Source organism: Heteronotia binoei, chromosome 1 (genome assembly GCF_032191835.1).
Source record: "Heteronotia binoei isolate CCM8104 ecotype False Entrance Well chromosome 1, APGP_CSIRO_Hbin_v1, whole genome shotgun sequence".
Taxonomy (NCBI): Eukaryota; Metazoa; Chordata; class Lepidosauria; order Squamata; family Gekkonidae; genus Heteronotia; species Heteronotia binoei.
Genome location: NC_083223.1, coordinates 211,212,196 through 211,229,539, shown reverse-complemented (window position 1 = coordinate 211,229,539; position 17,344 = coordinate 211,212,196). Strand labels below are relative to the sequence as shown.

The 17,344-nt window shown below is 41.7% G+C and overlaps 1 protein-coding gene across 1 annotated transcript in view; it reads right to left on the bottom strand.

Annotated features, from left to right (window-relative positions):
* Positions 1-599: 599 nt before the first annotated feature.
* Positions 600-17,344, bottom strand: part of PKDCC (protein kinase domain containing, cytoplasmic) — a 61,567-nt gene continuing 44,822 nt past the window's right edge. Inside the window, 2 exon segments of the mRNA XM_060247443.1 lie at positions 600-982; positions 6,263-6,436. Coding sequence (XP_060103426.1) covers positions 897-982; positions 6,263-6,436 — 260 coding nt within the window. The 3' untranslated portion in view covers positions 600-896.

Here is a 17,344-nt window from a genome sequence, read left to right as displayed (position 1 = left end):
TTCATTACAGTGATGGGTGCTCTGCTAGTTTACAGTAAATGGAAAGTTGACTACACACTGAATCAATCAATTCTCTTTTGATCCACTAGAAAAGGACCAGGACTTTTTTTCTGGGAAAATGTGGTGGAATGGAGTTACGGAACCTCTTTGTGGAAATAAAATTCTCAAAAAATGTTTAAAAGTTCATGAGGGACATCTTTGTGTTTCTCCTTCATTTCCCTCTTGAGACTTCCAGCACCAATTTTGCCAGGAAAAGGGCCCTGACAAGGATCATAATAGGTTTTGGTCATGTATATTTGGTACAACAAACCATGAACACTGATTGTCTTCCAAAAGATATGATCTTTAGTTTTGGAACTTATGAGGTCTTTCACTGCTGTGGTGATTGTACTTGTCCACATAAATAATATTTGAACAGAGGTCTCAAGCCTCATATGGAAAGGAAGAATTTCCATCCAAACCCTATTCAAAAAAGCTTAACATAACATTTATAATCCTAATAGGAAAAGCAACCTAAGGCTGACCTTTGCTTTCTAACAACCAATGGATAGCCACACAGTGTATCACATTTTGCTTTTCATTCTGCTTCTTTAAAAAAAAATCACATTTTTTAAATGTCATTCTATTGCACATTCATCCTGGTCATATAGGTGTCTTCTTTAAAGTTTGGTTTCACACCCCATAGATGAGAATGAGTGATAGTGCAATTCCCTCTCCATCCGTAGCTTCCTCGGATGCAACTGCAGTCTACATTTATATGCAAACTGGTATCATTCTTGACTAGCTGGACTAGGCAATAATCCTATACACACATACTGGGGAGCGAAGCTGATTGAACTTCATGGGAGTTACTTCTGAGTAAACCTGCATAGGATTGAAGTCAGCCACTTTCTCTTTCAATGCATCACTTTCACATATGTTGTCTTGTCATGATCAGACATAATGGATGTGGATCCCATCTTAAAGTAGACAAGCTGCCGACCTATACAGAAGACAACAAAAAAGGAGGCAAGAGGACACAGTTAATAGAAATGAGGAGCATGCTGAAGAACTGATAATACAACCTAAAATCATCCAGGAATGCCCTCTGCGTTTACCATCTATGCACCAAGTCAAGATGACAAAAACTGCCTAGACAGAGACATTCTCAGTAGCTGCTCTTCAGCTTTTGGATTTTCTTGGCTCAAAGACTCACCACAACCCATAGACATCTTCAGAAAATGGTATAAGATGGTTTGATTCCAATTGGATTTGGGTAGCTGGGATACGAAACAATAGAGTATGGTAAGGGCTTAATCACTCTTAATCATTCTAACAAATTGTTACCTATGCTTATACATTGGAATAAGGCAGGATCATCAGATAAATAAAACAGAATTAACATCACCAAATTATTGCCACATTCATTTTATTTGTTTGATTGTTCATTTATAGGCTCCCTTGCTCTCCCCAAAAAGACACAATTCTATTGCATGATTTAAAAATTCTTAAAACCCACAACAATCTAATTGAGCTCATCAAATTAGGAGGAGGAGGAAGAGAGTTGGTTTTATAGCATGCCCTTCACTACCCAAAGGAGTCTCAGAGTGGCTTGCAATCACCTTCCTTTCCTCTCTCCACAACAGACACCCTATGAGTTAGGTGGGGCTGAGAGAGTAGTGAGAGAACTATGACTGACCCAAGGTCAACCAGCTGGCTTTATGTGGAGACAATGGGGCTGTGACTGAAAATGACATCCCCTTGCCAATATACCACATAAGATAGCTTTACATGTGTTGTAACATCCTCACATTGTGCATTTCCCTGTCTGTAGGATATGGAGCAGACTGAGGGTGGAGAGAACCCACAATGTGATAAGAACATAATAGAAGCCATGTTGGATCAGGCCAATGGCCCATCCAGTCCAACACTCTGTGTCACACAGTAGCCAAGAAAACCAAGCATCATCAGGAAGTCTATCAGTGAGGCCAGGACAGTAGAAGCCCTCTGACTGCCCTCCCAAGCACCAAGAATACACAGCATCACTGCCCCAGAAAGAGAGTTCCATCTACCCTATGGCTAATAGCCACTGATGGACCTCTGCTCCATTATTTTATCCAACCCCCTCTTGAAACTGTCCATGTTTGTAGCTGCCACCAGCTTCTGTAGCAGTGAATTCCATGTGTATCATCCTTTGGGTGAAGAAGTCCTTCTTTTATCCATTCTAACCAGACTGCTCAGCAATGTCATTGAATGTCCATGAGTTCTCGTATTGTGAGAAAGGAAGAGAAGTACTATATTCCATACATAATTTTGTAGACCTCTATCATGTCACCCCTCAGTCAACATTTCTTGGAGGAAATGGAAGACAGATGACATCATGCCTCTATTAAATATGCCTAAATAATGCATGGAAGAGACAAAAAATTCAAATCCGAGATGTCATTGGTATGCAGTTCTGCCTTACAGCTCAGGGACAATCTACACATAAATTTGGAATTCTGTGCTTAGAATTCCATATGTATCGTTTACATAGCAAACAACCATGTGTGAGTCCCACTGTGGATCAAAAAAGCCTTACATCAAAGCCACTTAAAACTAGAATGCACCAAGATCTGTAGAAATACCCCAACTATTAATAAAAATGTATCCAAGGGATTGAAATCACCAAAAACAATTTTTTTAAAAATAGTGGTTATGTATGTACAGACACCACCAAGAAAAAAAGTTTGGATTTATTCATTAATTCATTCATTAATTTGAATTTTTGACCATCCTTCCTAAAAGCCGGGCTCAGGGCAGTTCACAAGAGATTATAGTTGACAGAGTAAAACCAAAATAAATAAACAATTAAAAACATTACAGTTCCCTAAAAACAAGATGGCATCAAATCTTAGTGGTGTTGCTATCTCAAAGGGGTAATGAAAGAAGAAATGGGAGTGGGAGTGCCAAGATGAAACCCTCAGCCAAATACCTGGTGGAACATCTCTGCCTTGCACGCCCTGCAGAATGGGAATAAGTCCCACAGGGCCTGGATAGAATATAGAACAGAGTTCACCAGGTTGGGGCCAGGGCAGAAAAAGCTAGGGTTAATAATCCCCAGTTGGGAGCAGGGGATCCCCCAGTTTTGAGGCCCTCCCCCCGCTTTAGGATTATCAGCAAGTGGGGGAGAGGGGAATGTCTGCTGGACACTCCATTATTCCCTACGGAGACCGATTCCCATAGGGTATAATGAGGAATTGATCTGTGGGTATCTGGTGCTCTGGGGGCTGTTTTTTGAGGTAGAGGCACCAAATTTTCAGCATAGCATCTGATGCCTCCCCTCAAAATATCTCCCAAGTTTCAAAAACATTAGACCAGCAGGTTCAATTCTATGAGTCCCCAAAGAAGGTCCCCCTATTCTTCAGTATTTCCAAATGGAAGGAAGGTATTTAAAAGGCGTGCAATCCCTTTAAATGTGATTGCCAGAACTCTCTTCAGAGTTCAACTGTGCTTGTCACAATTTTGCTCCTGGCTCCATCCCCAAAGTCCCCAGATATTTCTTGAACTGGACCTAGGAACCCTAGAAAAGGCCCTGGCCCTGGTTGAGGACTACTGGATATCTCTTGGGCTGGGGAACCAACAGAAGATGTTGATCACCAGAGCGCAAGGCTCTCTTGGGGGAAATGGAGTACAGTGGGGCAATAGGATTATTAGTGCTCTGTGAGTCTTCACAAGCCCCCTCTTCTTTTAACCTAAAAAGTAATTGTGGTGGGAGAAGCAACAGTGCTTATGGTGAGTGGGTTAGCTCTTCCCTACTACACTATTTCCCTGATTGAAAATGTCCCCCCCACCACCACCACCTATGATGTGTATTACAGCAGCTTGGTAGGGAAGACAGATAAATACCTCCTGAAGACAGAGGAGATTTTCACCTAAGAAAAAGGCATTGGGGCAGGAGAGAAGAGTTTAGCTCCTCTTTCTTGTGTATTCTCCCACTGTATATATCAGGAGTCTCTCATGACTTCTTTTCAGAACCAAATGACATGTTTAAAGTTCCAGTCATAGAATTCCAGTATCACATGTATTTTCACTCTCACATTTGGCCAGCAAATTCAATGTTCTTTCTCTCTCTCTTTCTCTCTCTCTCTCACATACACACACACACACACACACACAGAGAATTAAATCCATAATTAAAAATACACACAGGAAAGTCACTCACAATTTTAAATTTCAAATTCCAGCCTATTCAACTGGAAATCATGTTGTACCATGTAGACCGAATTGTTGTTTTGCTAGTTTTTAAACATTTAAGAGATTTCCCATGTTTTAAGTTATCATTTCAATTATTATTGATTAATTATAATTGATTGACTATTGTTTATCATTTTTTATAAACTGCTTTGCTATTCTAGGGCAGGAGATTAAAAAACAAAATAAAGGCACCCAGCTGGGTTGCAACTGTTTTAAATTACTGGTTTTATTGATTTTATGTGTACTTTTTGTTGTACATCACCTAGAACCTGGCATTGGCCGGGATGAGGCAATTCATAAATTTAAATAACAACAACAACATAGCAAGTCACAGAGCACAGGAAACCTGGGGCATGCCTTCTCCCAAAGTTCCCTGAGGTCATTTGGGGCTGCCCTTCAAGACAGGTTGCATTTGTTGCTATTAACTAGTGCTGAGACAGCAAGCTGTGGCCTCCTAGCTATCAAACGAGGATCCTGTTCGCATTTCATCCAGCTGGAAGCAGTCTCCCAGCACACACATGCTAATCTCTATGGCACTTGAATGATAAAGGAAAAACGCTGGAATGTATTCCACGGGATCACTGCTGCAGCTGCTGAACTTTCCTCTACTCCATGCCCTTCTCTTCTACAGAGTGTTATGCACACATCTTGGGTCACACATGATATTCTACAAACACAGGGGAGGAACTCACACACAACTGAGCTTCAAACTACATATGATTGCAGCAAGACCTGTTTGTTGAAACCTGGGTCTGTCCCCCATCACATAGGAAACAATGTACAGGTGAGTGTAAGGAAATGGATTTGTGGACGAATGTAAAGATCAAAGAAGTTGGATCTATATCATGTCTGCCCTCCCCCCCACACACACAGCTAAAGAGAAAAGTGGCACAGATTCTAGGAATATAAACTAGGGAAAATAGTTAAAATCCATCTCCCTTCATCCACTTTCCATGTGACTGGCGTAGATCTAATTTAAAATGTACTGTCAGCTGACACCAAGGTTGAACCTTGCTCTTGCATCCACCATGGACCATTAAGCTGGTGAATAAGAGCAACCTACTCAAAAGATATTCTGTTCTGACTGAGATTGTGAGTGGCAGAAGAATGAGGAAAATTTGAGTAACCTTTGTAACCTTTATAGCCTGGTAACAATGCTCTTGGATGTGGTCGTTTTCTCTTTGCACAGTTCGAATGATTGCAGCATTACAACTTGTTCTTGCAATGGCTACAGGTCAGGTGACCTCACTTCAGTACACAGTCTGAAAAGAATGTTGTGCTCAGGATTTTAGCAGTGTCCTGTGTGGAATTTAGCCCTTTTATGGCTTCTGTGCTGTTTTTAGAAAACGATGGCCACTTCATTCATTGTGCTTTTGCATAGTCCTGCCAGCTATTTCTGCTAAAGAAAGAGGTGGCGAATCTACAGTTCATAAGCCAGATGTGGCATCTGCTGATTTCTGAATGAGCAAAACAGTGACTTATTTGGGGGGCAGAGATTAGCAAAACAACATCATGTGATATTGCTGCTGGCTAAGAACCTGGAACTGATATTATCATGTCACATGGCACTCTAGGATTCCCTCTATGGTAAAAACAATAGAGATTGAGAACATTCCTAGAGTTCCATGCACTGCAGTAACATCACCTCTGAATTCTTAGGTCGAAGTTAAAGAGTAAAAATGAAGTAAGTAAATACATTTGCAAAGAAGTCTCACTGCTGCATCTCCTGTTCCTGATTATTTCACTGGTATAGGAAGAAAGTCACCATCAGAAAGCTGAGAGAGGAAGGTACTAGATTTGGGAATCTTGTTCTTTTCCCTACCTTCATTCTCCAAGTTCGAAGAGAAAAATAGTACAGCGACGGTTGTTTCTATGAAGAGCTCAAGGAGTATGTGACAGCAGCAACAAGTAAATGAGTCCTCTCTCCCTCTGTATTTTTTAAAATTCCAATTTTTGAATAAAAAGCAAAGGCATGATGCAAATTTCAAATATTTGCATCATTTGGTGAGCATGTGATTTGTAACTTCAGCTTGGTAACATGTATTACCTGTCCATGTTGTTTGGTTGGTCAGAACAAAAGCTTTGCACTGGGAATGGCTCTCGCAAACTTCCATGGCTTCATTAACATCAAACACAGAGAGAAGACATCCCTTGTGATGATAGGATGGCCAACATCTGTAATTCTCATTGACAATAGTGGCTTCAGACATCCTTCTATAGTCTACAATGTTTAAAAAAGGAAAGTAACCATTTAAAACAGTCATTTCTTAAGTCAACCATGAGACAAGGACAGGGAGCTTTAACAGGCTCTTTTAAAATGTTGCTGAAACACTTCTCAGTTTCTTCAAAATGCATTTTTTTTCTTTCATGCATCTTGCTTGAAACATTTGCCACAAAGAATATTTTGTTATGTTCATTTCTGTGAGGACATTGACAATACACTCTTCCCCAGCTTCAACCCTCTCCTGCTGCCCATCCAAAACAAGCCGCCAATTTTGCTGGAGCCTTTAAGGACCATGAACAACATCCACTTGAGTAAACCAGACAGTTAGCTGAACTGTCATAGAAAGTTCCAGTAAGGCATTCCAAGCCCCCCTTCTGAGACAAGAGACCGTGGCTGCTTTTCTCCTACTTTGTGAAGAAAAGATGGAAGGTTTAATTAAGCAAACCCTTTTTTATTCCTTCCTTGAATTAATACAAAAGGACAGTTGCTTGATGGGCCCAAGAAGAGAAAGGCACAAGGGCGGGGGGGGGGGGAGGACACAAACTTTGGCTCTTGCCTGGCACCTCTCCGTTGGCTGTGGATTAACTGACCCCTTTGGCTGCCTTTCAGTCTCCCTCCTTTTATGAGCTCCTTTTTCTCGCTTGTTTGCTGCTCACAGCTCTCATCCGTTTCCCAGCTGCTTGCGGTCTCCTCTAATGAATGCATCCGCCAAATTAAACTAATCATTTATAAATATTTCTACTTAGCCCTCAGACTCACAAAAAATTACCAGGCAAGATCACGAGCTTCTAATTGTACAGATTACAGAAACTGTATCTGGAGTCTCAGTTTCATGGCCTGCAAGTCTCTGAGTCATTTCAGTTCAAGGGCTTTCGCCTGCAAGCTATGAAATTTCAGCCTGTTGACATTTGGGAAAGGGTTTCATAATGATGCTTCCAATGTAACAGGCATGGAGCTCACTGTTGGCTGCAATTAGGTGCCTGCTCACCTGGGAAGAAGTGGGATTTATTCCCAGTTAAAACAAGCATGGAATAAGGGCTGCATAATCTAATAGACAGCGGACTGGCTAATACAACAATCACTCTCCGTTGCACTTAGTATGCATTCCACATGCTATCCCCTTGTAAAATCTTGTGATCTGTTTAGTAAATGCAGAACTATCCTGCACAGTTCTCAAGTAATTTTTTTCCTATGGTGACAAAAATACAAAGGCATATCCAGAAATAATTCTGTACAGTGAGCAAAGCTATGCACTCTCTGTGTTCTATTATTCTTCAAAGTAAAAATTGTACTCTAAAAGAAAAGTACTGTTGGCAACCTACATAAATTGTCCAAATGAAGGACTCTGGCTTGTTTTTCCTAATTCATTTTGCCTCTTTTACTCATGGGAAACTGGTCCATGGTGATGAAGGGCCCTGGGATGCCATGCCTGGAATCGATGCTCTTTAAGGCAGGTGAAAGAATAATGCTGAGATGAAATCATTGCAGGTGTTACTGGATTGGATGTACACTCTTCAGCTCATATTCAGGATTGATTTTTGCACTTCTAGTCACCTTAGAACCAATATAGATGGATTTGACAGAGCAATGACTAAACCAAATGGCCTTCAGACAAAACATCTTATAAACAGGAACTCTTGATTCCCTACAAATCAGGGCATTTGGAATGGAAATTAGCTTTTAAAATGGGGTGGGGAAAGAAGTCTTACTAAAGGGTCTTACTGGAGGGACTTAGAACTTGTGGCAAAAGGCAAGAAATTCAGAGCTGATCTACATAGTCACAGAATAATGCAGTTCTGAACATTTCCTCCATTTAAAGAGTTAACTAGCACATCACAAAGAAAACTAACCTTTCCCCCCATGCAGGAAGCTTGCTTTACACAGAGAAATATTCAGAAATATGACATCCGTCTCACCTGCAGTCTACACTGATACAGTAAGGGATGGGCTGCACAAGTCCTGGTGAAACAGTCAGACCACTCATATGCTTGATCACTGCTTCCCGGGCACTCCCCGGCCGTTCAGGCAGCTGGGAAAGGCACCCCAGAAGCACTTTACTGATTTGCTACCACTTCCTATGTGGTAGCTTTTCAAGATGGCAGGAAGACAGGTAAGGACAAGGTGAGGGTGGGAGTGGGGCAGGATCCAGATGCACATGTTTGAATGTGCTTTTTTGGTCCAGTCATGGCGTGTCCCTGAGATGGCTTATACTGGCCATCTGGACCCAGCCTAATACAGGATTCCTCCACTTTCTGCCACTGAGATGGGCTTTCATTTGCTCCTCATGGCTCCTTGGTCTACTGATTGTAGCTCTAACTTTCCTGTGCCTACACACTGCCGGCTTCTTCTGTATTTATATGTCCTCAGCTACTTGGGTAGTTAGGTCTCTTGGTGCTCAAGGACTGAGTTTGGGAGCTGAGGGATGGTGCCTGGCAAATGAGAGGCAGAGATGGTAGAGGCAGAAAATGGCACCAGAATGGTCAGGGGAAGGGCCTATCTATGTCTGTACCTCAGAGGTCTGATGAATGGGGGCAGGGGCTTGAACAGTGGAATCTCTCAAGCCAAGCAGCAAATGGAGGACAGAGAACAGTGCAGGCTGCTTTCAGTGAACACTGGGTAGAAATGTGAAGTATAGATGAAGTTAATAAAACAGAATAGAATAGCCCAATTCCTTGCTTCTGGTCCTTATCTAGATAAATTTCTCCCTGCCAATGTTCTATTGCAGATGCCAGAAATGTAACATTCGATGAAAAGGAAGTGCACAACAATATTAAACCAACAGTTTGGGATTAAAGTACACATCCCCCAAGACCTAGTCTACACAAGTTGCTGAATGAGATAGACAAATTCTGAGCCTGAGGTAATAGAAAGCATGTACTATCTCAAACTATAGACAGGGATATTCACACTCTATCCTTTCAGCATTCTGCCAGTTCATATCACCTTATTCTCCATGTATAAACCAGGCCATACTTAGACTGTGTTAAAGGAGTGCAGTGACACCTCCCCCCCCCCCCCCCACCTCAGGAACATGTGCACATTTTATGTCTCCTGGCCTTAAAAAAAACATCGTTCCAGGGCCGTCAAGTCTTCAGTCAGGACAGAATAAAATCATAGAGCTTTCAGTGATCCCTAGAGCTACCATTTTCACAGCCAGGAATTCCACAGGAATGATATCATACTGGCAATGCCCCCTCTGGCTAGTTTCCAGGCTTGGTCTGGCAAAGCCTGAACACTGTTGTGAACACAGTTTTCAACTTCATCCATGATGCAGCCTTATTCCCACTTCCCAGCCTCTGAAGCTCTGACCCAGAAGGGTCTTAAAGCCATCCCCAAGCAATTCTATCAAATTCCCCCAACTTCATGGGGAGATGCTTAGGACCTCCATCTTGTCCAAAATGCCGTACAATAGTCTGTTCCTCTATTGAGTACACAAACCAGTCAAAATCCCTTATCTTTAATACATCAAGCAATCCACACCAAAGGAAACTTAGTAGGTGACCAGCATTAAGCCTGAACTGCCACATCAGTTAATCATTTATAGTGCACTTTCCTCACTGAAACAAGAGGCAGATTACAAAATATAGAAAACAATTCAATTGAAAAGCACAAGACATCCAGCAACAATGCAAGATGACTAGGAATACAGAAATCAGGAAACAATGCCAGCAGAAAACTGTCTCTGGCATAATATACCACAAACAATGCAGTGAGTGGATTCTGAAGGTAGACAGCACAGGAAAAGCAAAATGATTCATACAATAAACAATGCAATGGACAATAATCCTGTTCCTTTGTAGCCTCCTGAACAATGGCTACAAAGGTGGACTCTACAGGTGGACTCTACAGCTTTCCCAGAACTACAAGTGATTGCCAGATAGGTTTGCCAAATCCAGTGTGGGAAATTCCTGGAGATTTATGAGTGAAGCCTGGAGAGAGTAGAGTATGGGAAGGCAGCTTAGCAGGGATGGAATGTCACAGAGTCTACCCTCCAAAGCTGTTGTTTTCAGCAGAGGGACTGATCTCTGTCATTTGAATATCAGTTGTAATTCTCAAAGAAAACAACCCAGAGGCTGACAACCCTGTCTTCAAACTAGAGATCATTTCCCCTGGAGGGAATGGCAGCCTCTATGGCATCACACCCTGCTGAACTCCCTCCCCTCTCTGAGCTGCATCCTCCCCAGTCACTGCCCCCAGATCTCTGGGAATTTCCCAAGTCAAAGTTGACAACCTTATCCTGGACTATTCCATCATACTGCAATTCCGATCCTTTTGAATGATGATTATTTGATATATGATGCACCCAAATGAATTGTGCTCTTGCTGTGAAGGCTGGGTGCTTCCATGCAAGGTGTATGGCCCTGATCCAAGGGGTATACATCCAAGGGGTATACATTGGTGGGCTGCTACTATGTTCTGTCAATCCAGTCAACAAAGTGAGATCTTCAAGAATGCTGGAATACATGTGTGAAAGGTTATATTTTTATCAGGTGTTAATTGCATGGATAGATGCACCACAGTCAGATTGCTGCAAATCAGAAATTTTGACAGGACATGAATGGCAACAGCAAGAAACAACCAGATACACACAGTGCTGGATTGAGTTTAGCTGTGAATCTTCTTCTCATGGATTGTTTGTGCTGAATGACATTGATGAGCAGCTTTGGAAGCCAATTCTGGCAGAAAAGGAGGACAGAAATATAATAAACCAAATTTAAAAATTTCACCACTCAAAAGAGGAGAAGGGAATGTGAACAACTGAGAATCCATCAAGGTCTCAACAAAGCCTCTGTGTCCAACATGATCATGTCAGAATTTATACGTTATGTGGCAGATTCGTTAGAGCCATTTACCAGGGTTTGTATAACTTGTTCTGCTTACTGCAGATTTGCAGAATTCAGCTTTCTAGTTTGCAGAAATTCTGTCCTTCAGCTTTCCAGAAATTCATTCCACCCTTCCTGCACTCAGAAATGTCATTACTCAGAAACAGACTAACTGTAACTTTGGACACAGCCCTCATGAATTCAGTGGTCTAAATAAAGCTCTTGTAATATTACCTAACATGTTCTGTTCCTGTTAAAAGGTTCAGGCAAATAAAGTAAATCTTTCCACTCTTGGCAGCCCACATAGGTATGCAGCACAGACCCATCTGTCAAATTCCTAGAGCCCGGAAGCCACAAAGGTCTCCAAAGGTCTCCAGGCTCTGGACTAATGTAAATAGTATGTCATAACATATTTAGTAAATGGTAATGCAAGCCACACGCAAATATACAGAGAAGAGAAAGAGGACTAATTGGGTCCTGAGATGGGAAGTTACTGAACATGATGAGCTGGGACAAATTGAAAGCTTCACTTTGACAGAGAGAGGCTTGGAGGAGAACCACAGCAGGACAACTGGAAGGCCCTCTGTCTGACTGAAGGGACACAAAGCACCTCTGTTTCAAATGGGATTCTGGCAACCTTTCAACATTGGCACACTTGGAACAGCCACTGATTTCAACAGTTGTTATCTTTCTCCCAGACAAGTTTAATGGGGACTCACTGGGGGAAGGCCTTCTCCACAAAGAAGTTAGGTTCACCTGGCAACTGACAGGAGTCTGGGAAGGCAGAGACATGTGTGTGGATGACAGTATGAGGTCATTTCCAGGGGAAATTCAAGAATGCTGTCAGTCACTCTAGGAATTGACAGAAACTATATGGTAAAACTATAGAGTTTCTAGTAATTCCCACAGTGGACTAACATCATTCCCAGTTTTCCCCTGAAAGCAATGTAATGCCATCACCCATTGGCAACTTATTTTCTCTTGCTTGCCATTGGAGTGGTGACATGAAACAGGACCTAGGGATCCCCTACCCCTAGCAGGAATCTAGGAGCCCTGGAAGCAGTGCTACAATAAATACTGGTTATAGGTTTGCCAACCTCCAGGTGGTAGCTGGCCATCTCCTGCAGTTACAACTGATTCCCATGAGACAGAGAAAATGGCTGCTTTGGAAAGTGGACTCTATGGTACTAAACCCCATTGAAGTCCCTCTCCTCCTCAAACTCTGCCATCCTCAGGCTTCCCTCCACACACACACATTTTCCTACTGGCTACTCTTCTGACGATGATGAAGAGGCCAATGTAGCCTATATCAGAAAATTCACATATATTGGTAAACACTGAAAGAACCTAAATGTCAGCATTCATTTCTGTATAATCAAAAGGCTGGGAACTAGGTATCTTTATGTTTTAAGCATTCATAAAATTCCTCTGGGGTCATCAGCAGTCCCATTTCAATACTGACATTTACCAAAGTTTGCTGTAACTTACATTTATATCTCTATATTGTAAGTGACATCAAGCAAATCTCTGAAGAGGAGGCATAGAAGTATTCTAAATAAATATCATTATAGTTGCTCACTGAAACCCTGACAAGACATTCACAGCTGGAATGTGCATAGTGTAACTTTCCAAGTTGCACTAAAGAGCAATCTCCAATGCTAAATTAGCTTTGTAATTTGTGGTTTGTAATTTGTAGACTGTAGAACAGTTGACCTGGTGGAGCTTCTAGGTTACATTAGATTTCTTTAAGATGAACTTTGCTTAACCAGAACTGTTAAATAGCTCTGAACAAAAGTCTTGCAAGTAAACCACAGCTCCTGTGTCAGCAAACTGAATGGGGACCTAGACTCTGAAGAGCACGATACACTATACATCCACAATGTAAGGATATTCACCCTCTTTTCCATATCAAGTATGTCATTAGGAGGCACCTAATAATGTAAATGACTGGGGAAGGCAATGGCAAACCACCCCATAAAAAGTCTGCCATGAAAACGTGAAAGCAACGTCACCCCAGAGGGTGCTTGCACAAGGGATTACCTTTACCTTTTTAAAAACTGTGCATTTAGCATGCATCTAAAATAAGGTTATTAAATATGTTTGCTGATTATCTTGCCTTGTTTGTTATGCATGAAACAGTTGGTGAGCAGGACAGCCCCAAAGTGTCAAAGTGTCAAGTGTTTTATTTCCCCCACAGTAAATACAATGTTAATACAAATATGTATACTATGCTTTGTGCCTTAGACATAACCACTCTGTGAGGTCAGCAATTATCGTTTTCACTTTCCAGATGTGGAGGAAGCTGAAAAATAGGGACATGCCCAAGGCCACCCAGTGAGTTCATGGCTAGGCCAAGATTTGAACTCAGGTTAAGGTCCAGTACTCTGTCAACTGGACCACACTGGCTGACAATTGGCAGGACACCCTGTGGAGGAGAGGAAAGCAATGGTGTTGGTCCTCTGGTTTGCGTTGTCTTTTGGGTGTGCAATTACAGGAGGGTATGCAAAGCAGCAAGTGTTCAGGCCAGCGGAGGGAAGAAACACACACACACACATACACCAAGCTCCACATCAACTGGAAAACAAGGCTCATGGGATCCATAAACCCGTCAGCACATGCTAGATGCCTTGACACACAGTGCAGATGGATGTGAATGATTAGACAAAGAGACAGACAGGGTGGCTATAATGGCTTCTTAAGAATTAGGCTCACTGGAAGCTTTACTACACCCAAAGAAATATCACTAAATACCCAAGGGAAGAGGGCTTCTCTAGCCCCATGGAGGAGTACTTCATACACAAGCAGTGACCAAATTCTTAGTCCTGATCTGTGACACTTCTGAGAATACTGCACCAGACAAAAGAGGTAAGTGAGGGGAAAATGGGGGAAGAATGCAGATTTGCCCAAAAGGAACAAAGGAGTGATGGGAAAAATTTCAGAACTCCAGGGTTCCAAATATAAAATCACCCAGATCAGAAATCCAAAGCATCTTAAAATGCCCAAGACCAAACTGCTCCAAATTTTGGCTCAGCTGGTAATGATGTTAATTGTCCCTTCTAAATATCCCTTCCTGCTAGTTGCTGCCCCTTCCAAGCAAATGCCTTGCAAAAGGGCAAGAGAAGCTGGAGAAAACAGCCACTTTGAAGAGCAGCCCTAAACCCTTCTGTGGTCCCTCCCCTCCCCAAACCCTCCCTTTCCCAAGCTCCAACCAGAGAACCAGTTTGGTGTAGCGGTTAAGTGAGCAGACTCTAATCTGTAAGAACAGGGTTTGATTCCCCACTCCTTCATATGCAACCGCTGGAATGACCTTGGGTGAGTCTTAACTCTCTCAGAGCTTTTCCTCTCAAGAGCAGTTCTTGGAGAGCTCTCTCAGACCCACCTACCTCACAGGGAGGAAAGGGGAGGGGAAGTGAAAGGAGATTGTAAACTGAGTGAAGGGTGGGGTATAAATCCAATCTCTTATTCTTCCTCCTCCTCCTCCAGGTATTTCCCCAACCCAGGACTGGTAACCCTAGTCCAAAGTGATCACTACTTAGTTTGATTCTTTGAGCTTCCTCAGAGAACCTTTTTCTGAGAATTCTCTGGCAAAGCTTTGGGAGGGGGGAATGGAATCAAAGAAGTCTGAAATGAGCCAGATGGAGAGCATACCAATCACTATAAAGTCCTTTCCCACAATTCAGCATTTCCCACTCCTACTTTGGCTGTTGATATGAAAGATGCCTGTAGGTGAATGTTTAACCCAGGCTTCTTTCCACTGACCCTGAGGATGTGGCATTTATGTGTTTTCTTTCTGTTGTTTTCTCTAAATTATTCTGCAGTAGAGCTGTACAGGTTTTCCTGTGCTAATTCTACTACAAGCATTAGACAGCCAACACACATTCACTCTTACTTTTTATCTTCCATTCTTGATTAGGATCCCTTGAGCCTCATTCATAGTAACAACAACTAAGGTGGTAAATGTGTTGACTGTACAACCTCAGTTTGCAAGTGACGGCTTGCAATCATATTTTTATTTCTGTACATAATTTTAAAAAATGAAATCTACTTTGATCCTGTTGGATGCTTTTAAACCTGCACAACAACATCTATCGAACTATCCCCACAAATATGGTGCATTGGGTCAAGGCATCATAATAATGCATCAAATACACAGAAATGAAGAGAGTGTTGCATGGATGTTTTGGCAATATACTTCCTTCACATGCATATGCACTACAGTTTTCCGATTGGTAAGAACTCATATGAGCATAAACAAAATACTCTTTGGACTTCTTGATAAAAAGCAATTTTTAAAAAATGTTTGCCAAAACTGCCAATCCAATTATACTTTAAGCTATTGGTGTTATGCCAATCACTGATAATACAAATCTGTAATACAGGATTGCAATAAGGATTTCTAGAATGATACCTTCAAAGTGCTTTGAAATTGCAAAAACTACTCACTAAATGATGTTGATAATGATGATTATAGCATTTAAACCTTCATTAAGTAGTGGTTTCCAAGATCTCTTCCCCCACCCCTGCACCAACTCTGTTTGGGAATGGGAATCCATCTGGCAATCTGGCTTTATTTCAACTCGGTATACTTGAATGTAATTTAGGAATAATCGCCTGGATAAGAGGCAGGTTGGGTTCAGAGTTTTTTGTCTTGCCAAAACCTGAAACCAGTGTAAATGGAGTTCATGGAATTTGAAGACTCCCTGCAGTAAATCACATCATAAAAAGGTCAAAGTTCTGCTTAATTTCCAGACTAATTGTTTAAAACCAGTAAATATTTGCCTCATACTATAAAGTTAGCAATAAATTTATATTTAACATATATACATACATGCACAAAACTTATGGTTGCCAAGTCCAACTCAGGAAATACTTGGGGACTTCAGGGGTGGAGCCTGGAGACTTTGGGGGTGGAGCCAGGAAACTAAATAAAAATACTGCAGTGCAATTCCCATAAATACAGTCTTAAGAACATAAGAGAAGCCATATTGGATTAGGCCAATGGCCCATCCAGTCCAACACTCTGTGTCACACAGTGGTCAATATATGTGTGTGTGTGTATATATATACACACACACATATATATACATACACACACACACATATTATATATATATATATATACATACATACATACATACATACATACTGTGGCTAATAGCCACTGATGGACCTCTGCTCCATATTTTTATCCAATCCCCTCTTAAAGCTGGCTATGCTTGTAGCTTCCACCACCTCCTGTGGCAATGAATTCCACATGTTAATCACCCTTTGGGTGAAGAAGTACTTCCTTTTATCTGTTTTAACCTGACTGCTCAGCAATTTCATTGAATGCCCACGAGTTCTTGTATTGTGAGAAAGGGAGAAAAGGACTTCTTTCTCTACTTTCTCCATCCCATGCATAATCTTGTAAACCTCTATCATGTCACCCCACAGTCGACGTTTCTCCAAGCTAAAGAGCCCCAAGCGTTTCAACCTTTCTTCATAGGGAAAGTGTTCCAAACCTTTAATCATTTTAGTTGCCCTTTTCTACATTTTTTCCAATGCTATAATATCCTTTTTGAGGTGCAGTGACCAGAATTGTACACAGTCTTCATTTCCTCATTCTCTTTTTTGCCTTCAAACAGTTCCCCAGCAGCTGCACTTCCACTAGATTAAAGTGAAATTTGTCATACCTATCACAAGTCCCTTGTCAGGCTTTGGTAGCATTTCTAAGCATGGTTTTATTAAGGGACACACACAGACTCACAAAGCAGCCAAAATAAACACACAGTTCACTAGCCCACACTTTTGTGATCTCACTGGGGCAATTTACTCACAGGAGCTGCTGAATGTAACAATCTGCCAACTTCTTCAGACTAACACAGGAAAATGGAAGTAAAGGAGCAGTCTAGGGGGTGAAGTTTTCTTCCATCCCATAATCAGGTTCTAGTTAATTATTTACTATCCTTTTTACAATACAAATGACTTCTGAAACAATACAAAACAGAGGGACTGCTCTCATCCTTTCTCACAGGCCTCACTGGGAAGAGCCATGTGGCTCTGCCTGCTTGCTCCATCCTCATGCACTTTTTGTCCTGCTGAG